The 19,300-nt window shown below is 36.9% G+C and overlaps 2 protein-coding genes across 4 annotated transcripts in view; one reads left to right on the top strand and one right to left on the bottom strand.

The window, feature by feature from the left end:
* Positions 1-19,300, bottom strand: part of LOC309501506 (uncharacterized protein) — a 496,325-nt gene that overhangs the window by 236,639 nt on the left and 240,386 nt on the right. The window lies entirely within an intron of this gene.
* The window catches only part of uggt1 (UDP-glucose glycoprotein glucosyltransferase 1), a 34,024-nt gene that overhangs the window by 10,642 nt on the left and 4,082 nt on the right, over positions 1-19,300 (top strand). For 2 of the 3 annotated variants that reach the window (XM_082173435.1, XM_082173436.1), the window contains exons 17-38: positions 274-405; positions 618-782; positions 1,057-1,177; positions 1,714-1,812; positions 3,925-4,019; positions 4,854-5,060; positions 5,214-5,345; positions 5,437-5,567; positions 7,091-7,186; positions 7,262-7,364; positions 9,193-9,272; positions 9,468-9,657; positions 11,036-11,194; positions 11,315-11,400; positions 11,496-11,580; positions 12,867-13,153; positions 14,569-14,653; positions 15,047-15,229; positions 15,631-15,791; positions 17,260-17,374; positions 17,490-17,606; positions 18,079-18,244. In XM_082173435.1, coding sequence (XP_082029561.1) covers positions 274-405; positions 618-782; positions 1,057-1,177; positions 1,714-1,812; positions 3,925-4,019; positions 4,854-5,060; positions 5,214-5,345; positions 5,437-5,567; positions 7,091-7,186; positions 7,262-7,364; positions 9,193-9,272; positions 9,468-9,657; positions 11,036-11,194; positions 11,315-11,400; positions 11,496-11,580; positions 12,867-13,153; positions 14,569-14,653; positions 15,047-15,229; positions 15,631-15,791; positions 17,260-17,374; positions 17,490-17,606; positions 18,079-18,244 — 2,995 coding nt within the window. The remainder of the gene's footprint in view (positions 1-273; positions 406-617; positions 783-1,056; positions 1,178-1,713; positions 1,813-3,924; positions 4,020-4,853; positions 5,061-5,213; positions 5,346-5,436; positions 5,568-7,090; positions 7,187-7,261; positions 7,365-9,192; positions 9,273-9,467; positions 9,658-11,035; positions 11,195-11,314; positions 11,401-11,495; positions 11,581-12,866; positions 13,154-14,568; positions 14,654-15,046; positions 15,230-15,630; positions 15,792-17,259; positions 17,375-17,489; positions 17,607-18,078; positions 18,245-19,300) is intronic. The other variant, XM_082173437.1, reaches the window with a different exon arrangement.

The raw sequence follows: 19,300 nt of genomic DNA, 5'->3' as shown, positions 1-19,300 counted from the left end.
CTCATTCTAGATAGCATTTGATTGGACAAAATTAGTGAGTGTAGGATGAGTCCTCAGAATCTGTGGTCTGTTTTTCCAAAAGAGTATACATTTTTAAAGTATTTCGGCTTCAGGTGAATTTTGTCTTTGTTTAGGAACACACTGGCATGTATATCTAACAGTGATTGCATGTATATCTAACAGTAAAAATGATTTTAATGAACAGTACAGTAGAATGACTGTCTTGTTGGGATGTCTTGTAGGGATGTGTTGTGATTATCTTCTGTCTTTCAGATATTAAACCGAGTTCCCAGTGGAGGCAAACTGAAGGTGGAGCATGTAGTGGGTGTGTTGGAGAAGAGATATCCCTATGTAGAGATCAGCAGCATCCTGGGACCTGACTCTGCCTACGACAACAACAGAAAAGTGAGGGATTTGTTTTTCTAATGTGTGTGTGCTTTGAATATTTCAGCAGTATCCCATCTCAGATGTCATAGTCATGCCGAAAGAGACCGAATGTTTGGTCAACTGTAGAGATTCTGTGAATGTCAGCCAGAGGTGTTTCCTGTGCTAATAGCTCTTTGTGTCTACCAGTAACTATAACCCTTATTGAGGTAATATCTTCTATGTCTCCACAGGAGGGAAAGGCATATTATGAACAGACTGGTGTTGGCCCACTGCCCGTGGTGTTGTATAATGGAATGCCTTTACAACGTGAGCAGTTAGACCCTGATGAACTGGAGACAGTCGTCATGCACAAGATCCTGGAGACCACCAGCTTTTTTCAGCGCACTGTCTATCTGGTGAGAATTGCATGTCTGTCACCCATAGTCTCTGTGGTGTCCTTTTTAGGGAACATTACTTTAAAAAGTACCACATTATATTAATGCACTGTTCCTAAAAAATAGCTGAAACCCATCGTCACTTGGCAAGAGCTCTATCTATCGATCTATCTATCTATCGATCGATCGAGAGAGTTTATTTATTAATGCATTTATTTTTGCATTTATCTGAAGTACAGTTTACGCTTATTTATTATCAGTGTCATCTTTTAAAATGCTTCCATAATCTTTTCAGGGTGAGCTGAACAGTGACCATGATGTGGTGGATTTTATCATGAATCAGCCCAACGTTGTCCCACGAATCAATTCCAGAATCCTGAGCACCAGCAGGAATTATCTGGACCTTTCTGCCACCAGTGAGTGCTTTGTGTTCATAACAAAATTGTGTTTTCTCAGTGTTTTGCTGCTCTGCCGTTCTTTTCTGTTGAATCATATATTTTTGTTTTTCCTGTAAACGAGCTAGTTTGAGATATACAACACGTATGCTCTCACAGGCTTTCGGGAATGAATATCTGCCTCATTGGGAATTCTGTGCTAAATGTCTTGTTTGTTCTTGAAAGCCCATTTATTTACAAAGACGTACAAATGAGACTGCGGCAATGATATTCATAGACTGCTTTGTTTTTGCGAGGAATATGAAACTGAATTTTAATAGCTTTTGAATAGTATATTTGCAGTCTTGCAGGAAGCTGAGAAAGACTCATTTCAATCTGAACTCAAATAGCACTGAATGTTCAGAAATAGCTGCATTCAAAATGACTTTGGTTGGATTCAATTAGGAATGTGAATGTACCTCTAACTGAGAACAAAGCACAACCTTATTTTCATTTTCTCCCCAAGTGTTTGGCATATCCTGACTTCCAAAAAAAAACCCAAGTCTTTTCTTTTCCAGACAATCATTTTATCGACGAATATGCACGTTTCCTCTTTCTGGACACCAAAGAGAAGAACGCAGCGGTGGCCAACAGCATGAACTACATGACAAAGAAAGGTGAGGGGGTTGTTGCTATTGATCTGAGAAATGCTATTCCTCCAACCTGCTGCTGATCTCTGGCCTATGTAAACATGAACAATGGAGGGTTTCTCTATGGGGCCTTTAATGAAATCTGTAATTCCTGCCTTGTTTTGTCCATCTTACATTAATTGCCTCCTGAACACTGAGGTTTTACCGTCTGAGATAAATTTCTGAATTCATCAAAGATTTTTGTCTTAAAGCTACACTGTCATTTTTTTTAATTTTTTTTTTCTTAGCAAAAAACACTTTGTTCTTTCAAAAATATATGTGCTCATTAATGTGTAATTACTTGTACCAACTAATCAAGTATTCTCGTTAGCGTAGAATCTGCCATTTAGAATACATACGAGCGAGTCGCTCGAATGGCGGCAGCCATGTTGTGCCTCCATCTTGAAAATACTTTAGCCAAAGAGGGACATACCTGGAAATTCAAGCTTCGCCTTTCGCGTTTTTACACTCAGTGGCACCGTGACGAATGCGAGGGGGAGATTATTCGCGACTGCCGGCAGATTTGAAATAATACGGCTACCGTAGGAGTTAAAACGCCCTCGGAATGGGAGGGGCTAGAAAGTAATATTCAGTTGGTAGTCATAAACAATTTCACCGCTAGATGGGAGAAAATCCTACACAGTGTAGTATTAAGAGAAATTGCCAGTCCCGGTTAAAAAAGTGTGACATGCTCACTGATACATAGTAGTTGATACTAACTTGTTTTCAGTATGATATGCAACAAATATCTCATTATTTAGTGTTTCCTTTGCGTTATAATAGTCTTTTAGTTCGTTTCTGAGAATGAGCAGTCACATGTAAATGAAGATGACGGACTCAAATCAAGCAGTCAACACTGTATATCATGACCAAAGTCTTGACTGATATGTATTTGACGCTGACTGACATAAAAGACAGTTAATGACATACAATCTGCTTTGGCTTTTAACAAAGATTATTTTAACCTCACCAGGCCTCATTGTATAATCTGACAGGCAACACAATAAATTGCAGCGACCACCTGGCTTTAGACACCTCAAAACTGTCTGTGTACCACTAAATATATCTGTCTGTTTTTATTTGCTTCTTCATTTCTTTTTTCTTGAATGCTGTTTTCAGGGATGTCAACCAGGGATGCTTCTGGTAATTGCATTGAGCTGTTATAGTCACTTAACTGACAGCCCGCTTCTCATAGATCTCATCTAAACATGTAGTGCTGGAGTGCAAATGTTGTTAGAAAACGCCTACATTACCTTCATTAACATAACGCTCTCTGTTGCTCGAAGGAATATTCCGGCTTATTTAAAACTTAATGTCTGTGCACCACATCTGTGGCATGCTGTCGATTACCACGGGAAATAATTTTGACTCGGTTTGTCTCAGTCTGTGTACACACAAATGGGAAATACATTCATGGGAATACAATTATAGTAGAAGGCAGCCTAGCAGGCCAGTGTGCAACATCTTTGAAAAAACATCTAAATATTTAAAATATCTATTTTACTATAACGTTGTTTTGACGGTATAAACATGACAGTAGGAAGCAGTGGAAGTCTGGCAGTGGTGCTGGCTAGACTTCCATTTTAAGTGCATTCCTGCTGTAAATATATATTTTTTTTTCTCTAAATTATTGACAGCATGCCACTGATGTAAATGTCCCAGAATATTCCTTTTTAAGTGTGTCTGCAAGTTTTCAGATTACCATCTTATTTTTGTTGTGGTTGTTTTCTTTTAACCAAGTGAAGAAGTTTTCTGAAGCTTGCTATTGATTTACGCACAGCTGTGCATTTGTCATCTGTCCGAACTGTCACTGTGTGATGGATGAAAGAGAATCTCTTTCTATCCTGTGGTCCCCTGTAATACCTTTCTTTTACAAACATTTACAGGTTTATATCTAGGTTGAAATTGCCTGTCTGTCTTTGTGTGCCTCTTGGGCACTTCAGATACACCTTTTGGATTGTTAAAACCTAAGACAAGCGAGACAATCCTTTCAGTTTCTCACATCATTTTCACTCACCTTTTTAGATTGCATGAGGAAACGGCATGTATCGCCTATGTAATTTCCTTTAGCCCATGTGTCTGTTCTTCACTGACTTGCAGATGATGGCATCATCCGTCCAGTGACTTTCTGGGTAGTAGGAGACTTTGACAAGCCCTCGGGACGACAGCTGCTGTATGATGCTATACGTCACATGGTAGGCCATTGTCACTGAGTTCCGTCAATGTTAGCTGTAAAATATAATACCTCATACACAGTGATTACAGGATTGAACTTTTTGTCACAGCTGCCACTGTATGAAGAACTGGGACATTTACTGGCAATTTCATTGTCTTGTTACTACTCTTGTTTTTAAATCTAATCTAAATATCTGTTTTTTACACAATGTGGCATTCAATTCTCAATTATTCAATACATAATCTCAATAAAAATCAATAATGTTTGTATATCAATATTTATGCAAATGTATGTAATTACTAAAATAAGCTATAATTTATTTGAATATAATTTAAAATATATTTAGAGGCACATTTCAGCACAAATATTTGTATTTATTTAACTTTACATTTTTTTTATTTTTTTTTATTCATGCTGCATACACATTGTTAGGAATATTTTTCTCTTGGCATTTGGTGAATGTTCATTTTGGACATGCATAATGTAGACTGACATATTTTGCTGGATAATTTGTATTAGTTTTTTTCTATTTCTGTTTAGCTCTATTTTGTTTCTATTACAGTTTTAATGGTCATTTTCAGTCATTTTAGTAATTTATTTCATGGCAAAAAAATTTCTTAATTTTTTCATCTAATATTTATATTTTGTTTTGTTTGAGCTTAATTTCAGTTGAAACCAAAACTATCATTAGTTTTAGGTATCAGTAACACCACTGGATATTTTTTAATTTAGCATGCTATTCATATGGGTTTATATAACATCTCCAATTATATTTATATAACAACTCTAATTTTTAAATCACGGAGTGGAAAAAGAAACGTTCTGAACTAATCAAAATTTGTTTTTTGTTTAGAAAACCAGTAATAATGTACGATTAGGAGTGATCAATAATCCCAGCGAGGACCCGTCTAATGAGAAGAGCCTGATTGCTCGAGCTATATGGTCAGCTATGCAGACCCAAACCTCCAACAACGCCAAAAACTTCATCACCAAAATGGCTAAAGAAGAGACGGCACAGGCTCTTTACGGTGGGAGTGACATTGCGGAGTTTGCTGTCGGGGTAAAATAAGCTCTCCTGGAATTAATTTACAGTTGTGATGGATTATGTGCTCTGGGTTATTTCACTGTTTCTGCTGCAAATGTCACTTTTAAACTGCAGAATTTAATATAGAACACATTTAACCAGATCCCTCTGCTTTTTTCTGCACTACAGGGCATGGATGTTCCTCTGTTTAAGAGTGCATATGAGTCCTCTAATGTGAACTTCCTATTGGCTCACTCTGCCTACTGCCAGGATGTCCTCAAACTGAAGAAGGGCCAGAGGGCTGTGATCAGTAATGGAAGAGTAAGTTAGACATTTGTCCAACTGACTGTATACCAAGACTTCTGATACTGTGAAAGCTCTTCTTACTTTGCTTCCTGTTTTTTCTCTGCAGATCATTGGTCCATTGGAAGAAGGGGAGGTCTTTAACCAGGATGATTTTTTGCTTCTAGAGAGCATTATCCTAAAGACATCAGGAGAGCGCATCAAGGGCAAAATTCAACAGCTGGGCATGGTAGAGGACAGGTATGCTAGCTAGACCAATCCAGTGCTAAACAAGTTACATATACTTTTGTTGATGTATTCAAATGATTGCCGTTTGCATAGAGCTCCAGACCTCTTTCAGTGCAGGACTGTGGAAGGATTACGATTACACATTACTAACACATGTACTTTCTGCAGTAATTACTTCCTCTTAATGAAGTGTGTCGGTCAGCCTTGAAGACGGAGACGTAATAAACGTCGCGTTTTATGTGTATTTACTGGAAGAGCAGACTGAGACAGTGACACCATGTTCATTATCCTCTCAGTAAACTTTTAGAGGGCTGATTATTGAAGTGTTGGCTATAATAGAGTTAGTCAGTCATTGTCTTTATCATCGCTTGAATCTGGCATTAGGCCTCTGTGAGAGAGTTTGAACAAACTTTGCCTTTTGCTCAGTTTTGGCTTGCCATGGTGCTTTGGTTAGCCACGTGGGCAATACTGGTTCAAATCTGGTTGCTTATCCTCTCTGTTATATGTGTCAATAAAAGTGATTTATCAAAAATAAATGGCAAGAAATGACACTACAAATAATCAAATAACACAGATTCAAACACTTGAATTCTTTTTCACTCCACTGAGTAGGGTTATATTTTGTTCTTTCTGATTTGAGATCTGTCAATATTATCCAGAAAAAATAAAACCCTCGTACACAGTCAATAAAATTAACATTTTGCCCCCGCTGCCAATGTCTTGTACATTTTAAGCCCATTTCCAATTTAATTTTGTTAAATCCTTAAATTGTTTTTGAATCTAATCTGAATATACAGTATACTGAATGCAGCATTAAATCTTAATACAAAATTGATATATTAATATTTATATGAAATTTTATGTAATTATTAAAATATCATTTATTTAAATGTAATAAAAAAAATTTAATTGCACATTTTTTATGCACTTTTGTTTTGTTTTTCTCGTGGTGATGTTAATTTTGGACATGAATATATAGACTCAAGGATTGACATGCTTTGCAGGATATTTCGAACAACTCCAACCTTTAAATGTGTGACAGAGGGAATTAACAAGCCTGAACTCATCATAATTTGATGTCTTTTGTTTACTTTAGAAAACCATTAATAGCATATGATTCGGAGTTATCAATCCAATCGATTTGTTCTCAAACACCAGCACAAATACTTATGCTTTCTACTTCCTGATTTGGCATCCTTCTCCTCCACAGTGTTTTTATTTGTTCCAAATTAATCAAATTGCATCAAAATTCAAAGGTAAAGAATATTAATCGAATCAGAGAATGTACTCACACCTCTACTCAGTGGGGTGAAAAGGTTGTGATCAAATATCTGTGCCAATAAAATGATTGTTGTTAATCAGGTATCTAGTTATATACATTAACAAAAGAACTAACTTGCCCAGCAAGATTTTTTTACAATCGAATTGTGTTCTGACATTTCTGATTGCGACGGCACATTTGCATTCATTCTTGCATAGAGTAGATTTTGGGCCTTACTCAATCTGTTTGTTTTGTATGTGTCGTTGTGATTTAGAGCTAGTGATCTGGTGATGAAGGTTGACTCCCTGTTGTCCTCCCAGCCTAAAGGTGAGGCAAGGATCGAGCACACTTTTGCAGAAGACAGATACAGGTACGTCACTTTTCCTCATAACAGGACTATCTTTAAATCTTCAGAATTAATTTGTCAACTTTTTCCTTTTTACAGTGCTGTGAAGATTAGACCAAAGGAAGAGGAAGTGTACTTCGATGTTGTAGCTGTTTTGGATCCAGTGACCAGAGATGCTCAGAAACTGGCACCCTTCCTCCTGGTGAGGACATGGGCACACCTTCACTTAAAAGGATAGTTTACCCAAAATTAAAGTTCTGTCATCAATTATTCACTCTCATGTTGTTCCAAATCCATAAGACTTTCATTCATCTTCAGAACTTAAATGAAGATATTTTTAATGAAATCTCTATGGAAAGTCTATTCACCCAAAACTCGGTTTAAAACATTCATAAAGAGATCAGAAAAGAAACCCATGTGAATCGAGCGCTTTAATCCTAGTCTTCTGAAGCGTTTTTTATTTATTTTATTTAAGCGTTTATTTAAATATAAACATTGATCAGAGAACATACATACAACACTCTAATATGGATTGATTGATATGGATTTCTTTAGCGACCTTTTCATGAACGTTTTGAAGCGTCAGAGTTTTGAGTGAATAGACTTTAAATGGAGGGACAGAAATCTCTCAGATTTTATTAATATTAAAACAAATATATTAATTAAAGAAAAATATTTTATAATTTTTTTGTGTTTCGTGTCTTATGGCTTTGGAAAAAACAGAAGAGAATGTAAGGGGTTTTACAGTCAAAGACCCAGAACCAGATATGATGAATGAAGACCCGGAGTCAGAATTATAATAAATTAAAGAAAAGATTTACTGAAGATAGTTTGCAGTTTCATCAGTAGAAGTCAGCTTCAAGACTCACACAGGAGTTCGTTGGCCGCCCTGCTTACACTTAAGATCACAGCAGTTAATACCCTTCACCAAGGTCTAAGCTACGTCCTTGATTCAGGTTGCAGTTTCCGATTGGCTTAGAAATAGATAAACATAGTAATTTTTCACATATATACAGCTAGACTGAAGCAGATCTCAGACCCTGAAGTTAGGCACGTCGTGACCTTCCTGGTCGCAGATTTGGGTTGCTGGGTGCCAGCATGTCCCGAAACAGCAACTCAGTCAATCTCCAATAATGCCAGTGGTTCCTTAACCTGTAACCAAGAAGACTAACACACACACCGACACACAGCTTTTCCAAGGTTGGATTTGGCCAAGCTCTAACTATAAACAGGAGAGTATTTTTTCTCTCAAGGAGAGCTACACTTTAGTCTAACTGGAAAGTAAGGCTTTAACAAAGAAATGGTCCCTTAAACTATTGGCTTCAATGACCCCTATATGTTTTAACACGTTGAAGACCTTTCTCAAACACAAAACAAGTCCCTATTTCATTTCTGGAAGCCAGGCTAAATAAGCAAGCGCTGTTACTGCATTCAGATATCAAATACAGACATTAAAGAATACATGAGAAGAACATTTCAGTAATCACACTGGTAAATTCTATAACAAAGTAAAATCTCCAGAGAAGTCATTCAACTCATTTTATATTGAGAAGGAAAAATACTGATTAATACCTTGATTATAATCAATCATTACATATACATTGAAGCAGCGCAGTGGATTCCAATCCACCCCCTTCAAGAGTAATTGACAGAATTTTCATTTTTGGGTGAATTATCCCTTTAACATGAGTTAGACAAGTAGGACATGTAGCTACTTGTATAACCAGATGGTTGAACCATGCTAACCAGCCCAATTTTGACCCCTTGGTTATGTTAGAGCTATTATTATTTGACAGGAATGTTGACCAAAGGATGATGATCCAGGATCATGTCCTTCTTGTCCTACATATTGTGTATATACCTGCATTAGTCATCACAGGACATGTGGTCTCCCTCTGTGACATTTCACAGGTACAGTCAATCAGCAGTCAGTCTGCATTGGCTCTGCATCTGAGACCAGCTGTCGGTGAGAGCGGGTTCATTTGGTTGTTTGTACCTTGACTCGTGTCACTTCCTGTTTGCTCACTCAGGTATTGAAGCAGCTGGTCAACGTCAACCTGCGAGTGTTCATGAACTGCCAGTCCAAGCTCTCTGACCTCCCACTGAAAAGGTTAGAGGGGAAAAAACTGTCTCTATGACAACACATAGAATCACCTTCACATTTCACCGTTTACTTAAATTTAATTTACATGCTACAGTGACATGTGATACGACAAGATATAATAAAAATTTTGTGTAGCCTTTGGTGTTTTGTATAATATTATGTTTATGATAAAACAACAACATGATTTTTTTTTCCCATCAGTTTCTATCGATTTGTCTTGGAGTCGGAGATTTCGTTTTTAACAGATAGCAGCTTTGCTCCTGGTCCAATAGCTAAGTTCTTGGATATGCCTCAGTCGCCATTGTTTACTCTCAATCTGAACACTCCCGAGAGCTGGATGGTTGAGTCAGTCCACACACGCTACGATCTGGATAACATCTACCTTGAAGAGGTAAGAATCCTCATCACTCTCATTAGCCATTGATCCATCCATCTATTTTTATGGGCATCTTGCTATATTGTATTAATATGGAAACGCCAAAATGTGCATAAATTCTAAAATGCGCATAAAAAATGCATGCTTTTAATTGAGGTGGATCATTTTTTAATCCGATAAGAAGACCTGCTCATAAACTATGTTGGAAACACATTTACTGAATAAATTCCTCAATGCGCAACAAAAAACTCATGTGACTTTGGCTCAGTAGAGGATGAAATAGGATAACTGGACTAACCAGAGGACCAATTTTATTGTATAGCATCGCAAATATTGGTTTAAACATTCTAAAATATCTGAGCCAAGGTCTATCATCATAATGATTTGGTATAATGACGTCCCAGAAGTGTCTCACATGACTGCATTCCCAAACTCCAGGCATTCGATTGCAAGATCGCATGACAGAGTTTATTGCGTTTCATCTGCATGCTCTGAGGCACAAGTCAACAAGTCATTTATGATGTACCAAAAAATCCTGACTGCAGCATTTTTTATTACAAATATTTTGTGTGTGATGATTTTGTTCTCTTAAACACATGGGATGACTTATGGGTGGTGTGTGTGTGTATGTGTACATATATATACAAAACATGGTCAGGTCATAGTGTCTGAAATATTTAAGTGAAAGTGAAAGTGAAACTGACACGTGACGGCCAAGTATGGTAACCCATACTTGGAATTTGACCTCTGCATTTAACCCATCCAAGTTAATGCACACACATTAGGAGCAGAGTAGTGAGTAGTTAACACACACACACTGCAAACGTGGATACACACACCCAGAGCAGCGGGCAGCCTTTGTGTGGCGCCCGGGGAGCGATTAGGGGTTAGGTGCCTTGCTCAAGGGCACCTCAGTCATTTCCCACCGGTTCTGGAATCGAACCAGCAACCTTTAGATTACCAGTTCAACTCCCTAACCACTAGGCCATGACTGCAATAAGTATAATATGTCACAGTTTACTTTATTTTGCTATCCTCACTTACATAAATGAACTATAGTGTCCTGGACCCACTAGTAAAAAAAAAAAAAAAAATTCCAAAATTAGATCTGGTGTCTGAATAATTTTTTTTTTGGTTTGATTATATATATATGTGTGTATTATAGTGTGTGTGTGTGTGTGTGTATGTATGTATATCAGGCCGTCACTACTTTGAATGATTTGTTTTCTTTAAAGCACAGTTATTGTATTATAACAAACACCCAATATCGTTTTCTTGTACACTTCCAAATACATTTTATTTATGTGTATATATATTACACAATTTATTAAACCATTGGCAAATATTCATTATTGTGTTCATTAATAATGACATCATATCCTCTTCTGTGCAGGTTGACAGTGTCGTGGCTGCTGAGTACGAGTTGGAATATTTATTACTGGAGGGTCATTGTTTTGACGTAACAACGGGTCAGCCACCTCGTGGGCTGCAGTTCACTCTGGGTACAGCCTCCGAACCTGTCATAGTCGACACCATTGTCATGGCCAACCTGGTGAGTGGACGTCACAGACTCACCTGGGGAATAAATGGCTCAAAAATGGTCTCAGACGTCACTGTCCCTTTCTGTGGGGATATTTTATATCACTGTCCCTTTCTGTATCATATTTAACAGGGTTATTTCCAGCTGAAAGCAAACCCCGGAGCCTGGATGCTCAGACTGCGGAAAGGCAGGTCGGACGAGATCTACAAAATCTACAGGTACCCTATTATGGCGTGTTAGACATCTGTCTGTCTTAATGTCCTTCTGTATCTTCACTTGATTTGTCCGTTCATTATTTTAATGCTCCTCGCAGTCATGACGGCACAGACTCTCCAGCCGAAGCTGATGATTTAATCGTCGTCCTCAACAACTTCAAGAGCAAGATCATTAAAGTGAAAGTAAGTAATGGATGTCTGAATAAGGTGTCGGAGTGAGGTCACATAAAAGGTCTCTATCTCTCTAGTTTGAGGGTATTAGCGGAGATGAATGTTCTTGAGCGGCTGTAGACAAGAGCGTGTGAGATATTCCTTCCATTTCTGCTCAACTGGAGAGATGGAGAGCGAGAGAGTGTCTTCACTTTTCCATTATATACTCTAATTTCTGACAAGCTGTCACATGTCAGCAGGTGTGTGGGCGTGTGTCCAATGTGAGGTCTGCTGCTTCCTGTGGGGCTGTGGGTGGATTAAGAATGTGGACTGGGATGAGTGTGTGTTTATATATATCTGAATTTCTGACACGTTTTGGCTTTAAGTATACAGCATGGGCCGTTGGAAATGTGTTTGTTTCTGCAGCAGTGCTTGTCTCAGGGTTTGGATTATTGGTTTCTCATCAAAAGTTGGCAGTCATATTTACTACATGTCAAAATTAACTTCACTTGCCAGTGCCTGGGACATTGAGAAATAATTTGAATGTCCCTGATTTATATTACTGGTTGTAAAACAGCATTTTGCTTTCGAATAAAAAGAATTTAGCCATTTTTAGTGGGGCATTTGGAATGTCGTCACATCGAGTTCTGAAGTTTCTAGCTGAACGTCTAACTGAGAATCAATCATTTGGGGTTGGTTACAGTTACAGTTTTATATTTTAATATACATTCAAAATGTAATTTATTCATGTGATGGCAAAGCTGAATTTTTGCAGCAATATCTCCAGTCTTCATGTGATCCTTCAGAGAAAAAAACCCCCTAAAATGCTGATTTGATGCTCAAGGAACATTTTATTTAGTATCATATATTATGTCTTTACTGTCACTTTATGATCATTTAATGCATTCGGGTTAAATATATATACATTTTTCAAAAAGTGTAGGTGAGTCACCAACTTTAAGTGGGTGGTTTGCATAGTTTTGATTCATTCTTGTTAGCAAGGAAGTCATTCCTACATTATTTTCTTAACATCATTTTGTTATTGCATTGCATTGCATTTAAACCATGCATTATTATGCAATTCCAAGCTAGCTAGTAACTACATTTTTTTAAGTAATTCGTTTTTTTTTTAGGAACCTGTCTGTCACCCATGTCTCCACCGAAAATCTCTGAACGTAGCTTTTATTTATTGACCAGAATAACCATATTAAACTGTCTTAAACCGCAAGTGGCTCACAGAGTGCTGCAATTACATGTGTTCAGCATTAGTGCAGTGGGATTTAATGCATAGATTTTGTTGCCCTATATCATGTCCACAGGTGCAGAAAAAGCCTGATATGATGAATGAGGAGCTTCTTAGTGATGGTACCCATGAGAACGACTCTGGATTCTGGACGTCTCTAACCAGGTACAAACACCAGCTCTGTTGCCTGTTCAGTTCTACTTTAGCACTCACTTACAATATTTGTATATTCAATGGTTCTTTCTTTATCTCTTTCAGAGGATTTACCGGTGGTTCAAAGCCAGACGAACCCAAACAGGAAAAAGACGATGTCATCAACATTTTCTCTGTGGCCTCTGGTCACTTGTACGAGAGGTTCCTCAGGTAAAACAGCTGCTTTTCAGTAAGATTTTGTGGCTTGCATACACTTAAAGGGATAGTTCACCCAAAAATGAACATTTTGTCATAATTAACTCACCCTCAAGTTGTTCCAAACCTGTATGAATTTCTTTCTTCTGCTGAACACAAAAGAAAATATTTTGATGAACGTCAGTAACCAAACAGTTGATGGGCCCCATTGACTTCCACAGTATTTCTTTCCATACTATTCAGGCTTCATTCAGGTTTGGAACAACTTGAGGGTGAGTAAATGATGACAGGAGTTAAATTTTTGGGTGAACTGTCCCTTTAATACTGCATTTATAATGTCATCAGAATAAAATCTCCCTTCTTTTTGTAAAAGTTTGCTACTGTGTGTAGAGGGCCATTCACATCTTTAATGCCATTTGCTCTTTTTTAATTGGTTGTGTCCATATAGATAGATTTCTTAGTCCTTTCTTGCACATCTTGCTATTTGTGAAGCAAAAACACATTTTTTACATTGTTTTTTAATTTATTTTTATGTACACCCCAATGTTAAATTAAGGTATTCTGCTTGAATATTAATTGGGTCATGCAACCATTGTTTGTCAGGCTTGTTTTCTTTGCTAATGTAGGATTTGTGAATTTGTCACGAGAATGTCTAACTTACAGATTAGGCTAAAGTCACAGCTCTATTAATATTCATGAGTAAAGCCTTTGCCTTTCATTTATTTAATGCATCCAGACATATCCAGTAAATAACTTTAATCAATAACATTATAAACAATTAATAGCTTAACAGATATTTCGTGAAAATATATTCAAATAGTTATGTATGTCATAGTTATTAAAGGTTGATTCATATATTTTAATATTCCTAAACTACCTCAGCATTACCGATATATTTTAGTTTTATCAAATGTTTATAAAGTGATCTATCAGGGCTGCCATTGTTTGCATAGACAAAAACATTTTTAGCGTAGAGCCCTGTTCATGTTCTCAAATGGATCTTGACATTTCTGCAATGACAAATATATGACTTTAATATCATTCTTATGCAATGGTATCTTATTGCTATAGCTTTGACATGTAATACAGACAAATCCTCTTGTGTATACCCTTATGCGATACTGAAAAATGACACGCATCGCATACATCTTCTAATTTCACATATTAAGAAAATGCAATAACTTTACGTGACCGCCTAGCTTGGGTCACATCTTGACTTTTTGTGACATTTTCCTTCTTATATATATATATATTTTTGAGGGAATAGGCCTCTTTTTAAATGCTGATCTCTAGACTTGCTGTTTCTTATTAACGGCAATGTTATTGGTTGTGTAATGCAGCTTAGTTTAGAAGGTCACTCGCATAACTCTTCTGCGGCTTGTCACTGCAGGCACTCTGTGTTGAGCTTTGACCTCTCTCTGTCTCTGCAGGATAATGATGCTGTCTGTGCTCAAACACACCAAGACACCCGTCAAGTTCTGGTTCCTCAAAAACTACCTGTCTCCAACTTTTAAGGTACTGGATTCAAGATTTAGCATGATGGCATATAGGTTATAAGTCTGCATTTATTTGTCAAATACAGTACAAACAATATATATTTAGATATTATTTTATCAAATGTAATTTATTTCTGTCATTTCTTTAGCCATTAATCCAGTTTTCAGTGTCACATGATCCTTCAGAAATAATTATAATATGCTGATTGTTGGTGCTTTTTGAATGAAGTTAAAAGAACATTTATCTAAAATAGAAATCTATTTTAACATTTAAATGGCTTTCTTTACTGTCACATTTGATCAATTTAATACATCCTTGCTGAATAAAAGTATTTATTTCTTTTAAAAAAACTGGCTGACTACAAAATTGTGAACGGTATATACATTGCATACTTGTGTGTGTCTCTTGCAGGAGTTTATTCCATATATGGCAGAGAAGTATGGTTTCCAGTACGAGCTGGTGCAGTATAAATGGCCACGTTGGCTTCACCAGCAGACAGAAAAGCAAAGGATCATCTGGGGATATAAGATCCTGTTCCTCGATGTGCTCTTCCCCCTGGCTGTGGACAAGTTTCTCTTTGTAGATGCGGATCAGGTACAGAAACAGAGCAATGCAGTTGTGTGGCATGACCTCCCGTCTCTAGTGAGCACTAAGCACCAGTCTGGCCTTATGAGATTATTTTTGCACTGGAAGTCCACAGCAGTTGTAACCCAGGGTGTTTTTTTATGCAAAATGGAGAGAGGATCATGCACATTACACAATGGATGATGCACTGCTGCCACCTTTGGGTAAAGAAAGATACAGTTGGAGTTTAAATCTAAACAATAACAACACAAATAATATAATATTTAAATATTTTGTTTCTTGTGGAAAATGCAGGTTTAAGTCTTACCATATCATGTCCTGGTTCCATTCGCCGCTCATTTCCGTCGATTTATCTGTGAATGAAAAGACCAGTCTAGGATTGATGAATGTTGTTGTGTTTTGTCCTACAGATAGTTCGCACAGACCTGAAGGAGCTGCGGGACTTTGATCTGGAGGGGGCGCCGTACGGTTACACACCTTTCTGTGAGAGCCGAAGAGAGATGGATGGATACCGTTTCTGGAAGTCTGGATACTGGGCCAGTCACTTGGCAGGACGTAAATACCACATCAGGCAAGGCTATCTTTATTTTAAATGATGATACATATCAAACTAACTCATTTTGGTAGTTTAAAATGGCTCAGTAGAGTCATGATAGCCCTGTCCAGTGCCTCCAGGGATTTTCTTCTATAGAGCTGCCTTACAGCTGAAATGGAATTGGTTTCATAATTAAAGAATTTTGCAACATTAAAGGGATAGTTCACCCAAAAGTGAAAATTAAGTCATCATTTACTCACCCTGGGGTGAGTTTTTTTTTTTTTTTTTGACCACAAAAGGAGAAAAAATAAATAAAGTCCATATATCACATGTTCCAAGTGTTTTGGGGGTATATGTTAGGGTTTGTAAAAAAAACGAACCGAAATTGAATGTATTATTTAACGAAAATCCTAAGCTTTGCAGTTGGTCTACCGTGCTCGACTGCATGTTCATGTGGCTCTATTAGCGCCACAGTTTACTCTGACTCACTCTGAAAAAGCACAAAAGTTGTGAGAAATCAAGATTAATAAAAACATGACATGAAATACTAGAAATCCCTAAAAAGTATCTGTGCATTTTCATCACTGAGTTGAATATCTCCGGAAGGGAACTCCGGTTGTCTGATGACAGTCAGAATGACAGTTGATAGATGTGAGCTCCATCACTTCTTGTTGATATGAACACAACAGATATTTTCACCTCAGAGAAGAACGCAGATGGATTGTATTTCATGTAAAATTTTTAATCTTGGTTTTTCACAACTTTTTCTTATCTGCTTTTTCTGAGCGAGTCAGAGTGAACTGCGGCGCTAATAGTGTCTCATAAACACAGTCGTTCACAGAAGACCAACGACCAGGATCAGGATTTTCATTAAATAATACATTCAATTTCAGTTTGTTTTTTCACCAAACCCTATCATATACCCCTAGAACACTTGGAAAATATGTCACATGGGATCAGTCTGTGATACTTTTACATCTTTTTTTAAAAGCTTGATGTTGGTCACTATTCACTGCCATTATATGGATGCATGAGTTTTTTATTTATTTTTTATTCTCCTTTTGTGGTCTGAAAAAGAAATAAGAGCATACGGTATTAGAGCAAAGCCAGGGTGAGTATATGAAGACTTCAGATGCAAAAGCCTCTAAGTCCGTCTAAAGTTTTTGTTCAATATTAAAAAATGTATCAGGCTCCTATGTGTAGGTTTCTACCCAAGTACCAACATTTCTGAATGGGCTGAGGCTGGGATTTAGTGAGTTTGAAGTGAAAGTATTTGATGAACGTATACTTTGTGCGGAGAGCATTCACTCAATATTATCATCTCATTTTTGACAAAGGTGGCTTTTAGAGGCTTTTGCATCGGAGGTCTTCCTATGATGACTTAATGTTCATTTTAGGCTGAACTAACGTTTTAATAATGTTCCCTGTTTATTACTTTGAAGCAATCTGTATTGTGCTATATAAATAAATGTGACTTGATTTGTTTGTTTTTTGTGCTGCTCAGTGCTCTATATGTGGTCGATCTGAAAAAGTTCAGGAAGATCGCAGCTGGAGACAGACTGAGAGGCCAGTACCAGGGTCTGAGTCAAGACCCCAACAGCCTGTCCAATCTGGACCAGGTGGGACGTTCTTTCTTAAATTATTCTCCTGTGTCACTTCCCACATAGAAAAGGCTTTATCAGTGTGCAGTGCAATCATGTGTGCCTTTCATTGATTGTTTTTTTCTCCTCTCAGGATCTACCCAACAACATGATCCACCAGGTGCCAATCAAGTCACTTCCTCAGGAGTGGCTTTGGTGTGAGACCTGGTGTGATGAAGCATCTAAAAAGAAAGCCAAGACTATAGATTTGGTAGGTCCATTGCTTTCTGCACACAATGGGTCTCATTCACTAATAATTGCGTACACTATTCATATTTATACGCACATTTGAACACAACACGTGCGTCCTCCCATGAATTTGTCCGTTACCTCGTTCTAATGTTGATGAATTCAGAGTATTCGGAGTATATATGTATTTAAAACCTATATCTATGTTTAAAATTGTAACATGTTTAAATGGCCACCAAGTGTATGTGATTTTTACAGATGAGTGGTTTTAGTTGTTCTTGCATATTTAGAATACATTTTAGAAATAAAGTTATTGATTAATCATGATTTGTTTGTAAAAACGTTCATACGCAGATTTCACTCCGATTCGTGTGTATACATGCTTAGTGACCCAATGATTGTACATTTCTGCCATAAAAAGCAACTAGAACTCATGTTTGCAGGGTTCTCATGTTTGTTGACATTAATTGACGCTTTGTATTTGTCTGTCTTAGTGCAACAACCCACAGACAAAAGAGCCAAAGCTGCAGGCTGCTGTGCGTATAGTAGCCGAGTGGAGCGGCTATGACCAGGAGTTAAAGAGAATCTACAACAACTTCCTGGGGGAGAAAGAGAGAAGCACCACAGACAGCTATGAGCAAACAGACAGAAAACACCCTGGTGAGACCAATCTGGCCTTTTCCTTTTTGTGTCTTGTGGAAGTGATTGTCACTGAGATGTTTTTATCTTTTGAATGGCACTTTCCACGATTGGAGTACAAAATATGAATTTCAATTCTTATAAATGTTGTTCGTCCACTTCATGAGGGGAAAATAATTATACAATACAAGCTTTATTTATTTAATTTGCAACCCTGTTAAGTTTGGGGCATGTCTATACACAATTTAATGTGGTGTATAGATGTGATACACAATGTAATATAAATGTGTTTTTACAATAAACAAAACAAAATAAAATATATAAAATGTAAATATTAAAAAAACATAAAAACGTTGCTTTGTTTTGATGGGGGGAAATCATGTAGTAATTAACTTTTTGGTAATTCAAATGACTTCATTCAATTCAGTTTTTCCTTACAATGAATTGAGTATCTATTCAACATACATCAAAATGATGACATTATTATACGCTACTGCTCAAAAGTTTTGAGTCTGAGATTTTTATTGTGTTTGAAAGAAGTTTTGCTCACCAAAGCTGCATTTATTTTCTATAAAAATACAGTAAACAAGTAATATTGGGAAATATTACTATTTTAAATCACTGTTTTCTATTTTTAAATATTTTTAAATGTATTTTATTTCTGTGATGGCAAAGCTGAATTTTCAGCATCATTAGTCCAGTCTTAAGTTTCACATGATTCTTCAAAAATCATTATTATCAATGTTGAAAATAGTTGTGCTGTTTAATATTTTGTGGAAACTATCTATCTATCTATCTATCTATCTATCTATCTATCTATCTATCTATCTATCTATCTATCTATCTATCTATCTATCTATCTATCTATCTATCTATCTATCTATCTATCTATCTATCTATCTGTCTATCATCTATCTATCTGTCTATCTATCTGTCTATCATCTATCTATCTGTCTATCATCTGTCTATCATCTGTCTATCTATCTATCTATCTATCTGTCTGTCTATCTGTCTGTCTGTCTGTCTATCTATCTATCTATCTATCTATCTATCTATCTATCTATCTATCTATCTGTC

Source organism: Leuciscus leuciscus, assembly GCF_965113295.1.
Source record: "Leuciscus leuciscus genome assembly, chromosome: 6".
Lineage (NCBI taxonomy): Eukaryota > Metazoa > Chordata > Actinopteri > Cypriniformes > Leuciscidae > Leuciscus > Leuciscus leuciscus.
This window is presented reverse-complemented; position numbering and strand designations above follow the sequence as displayed.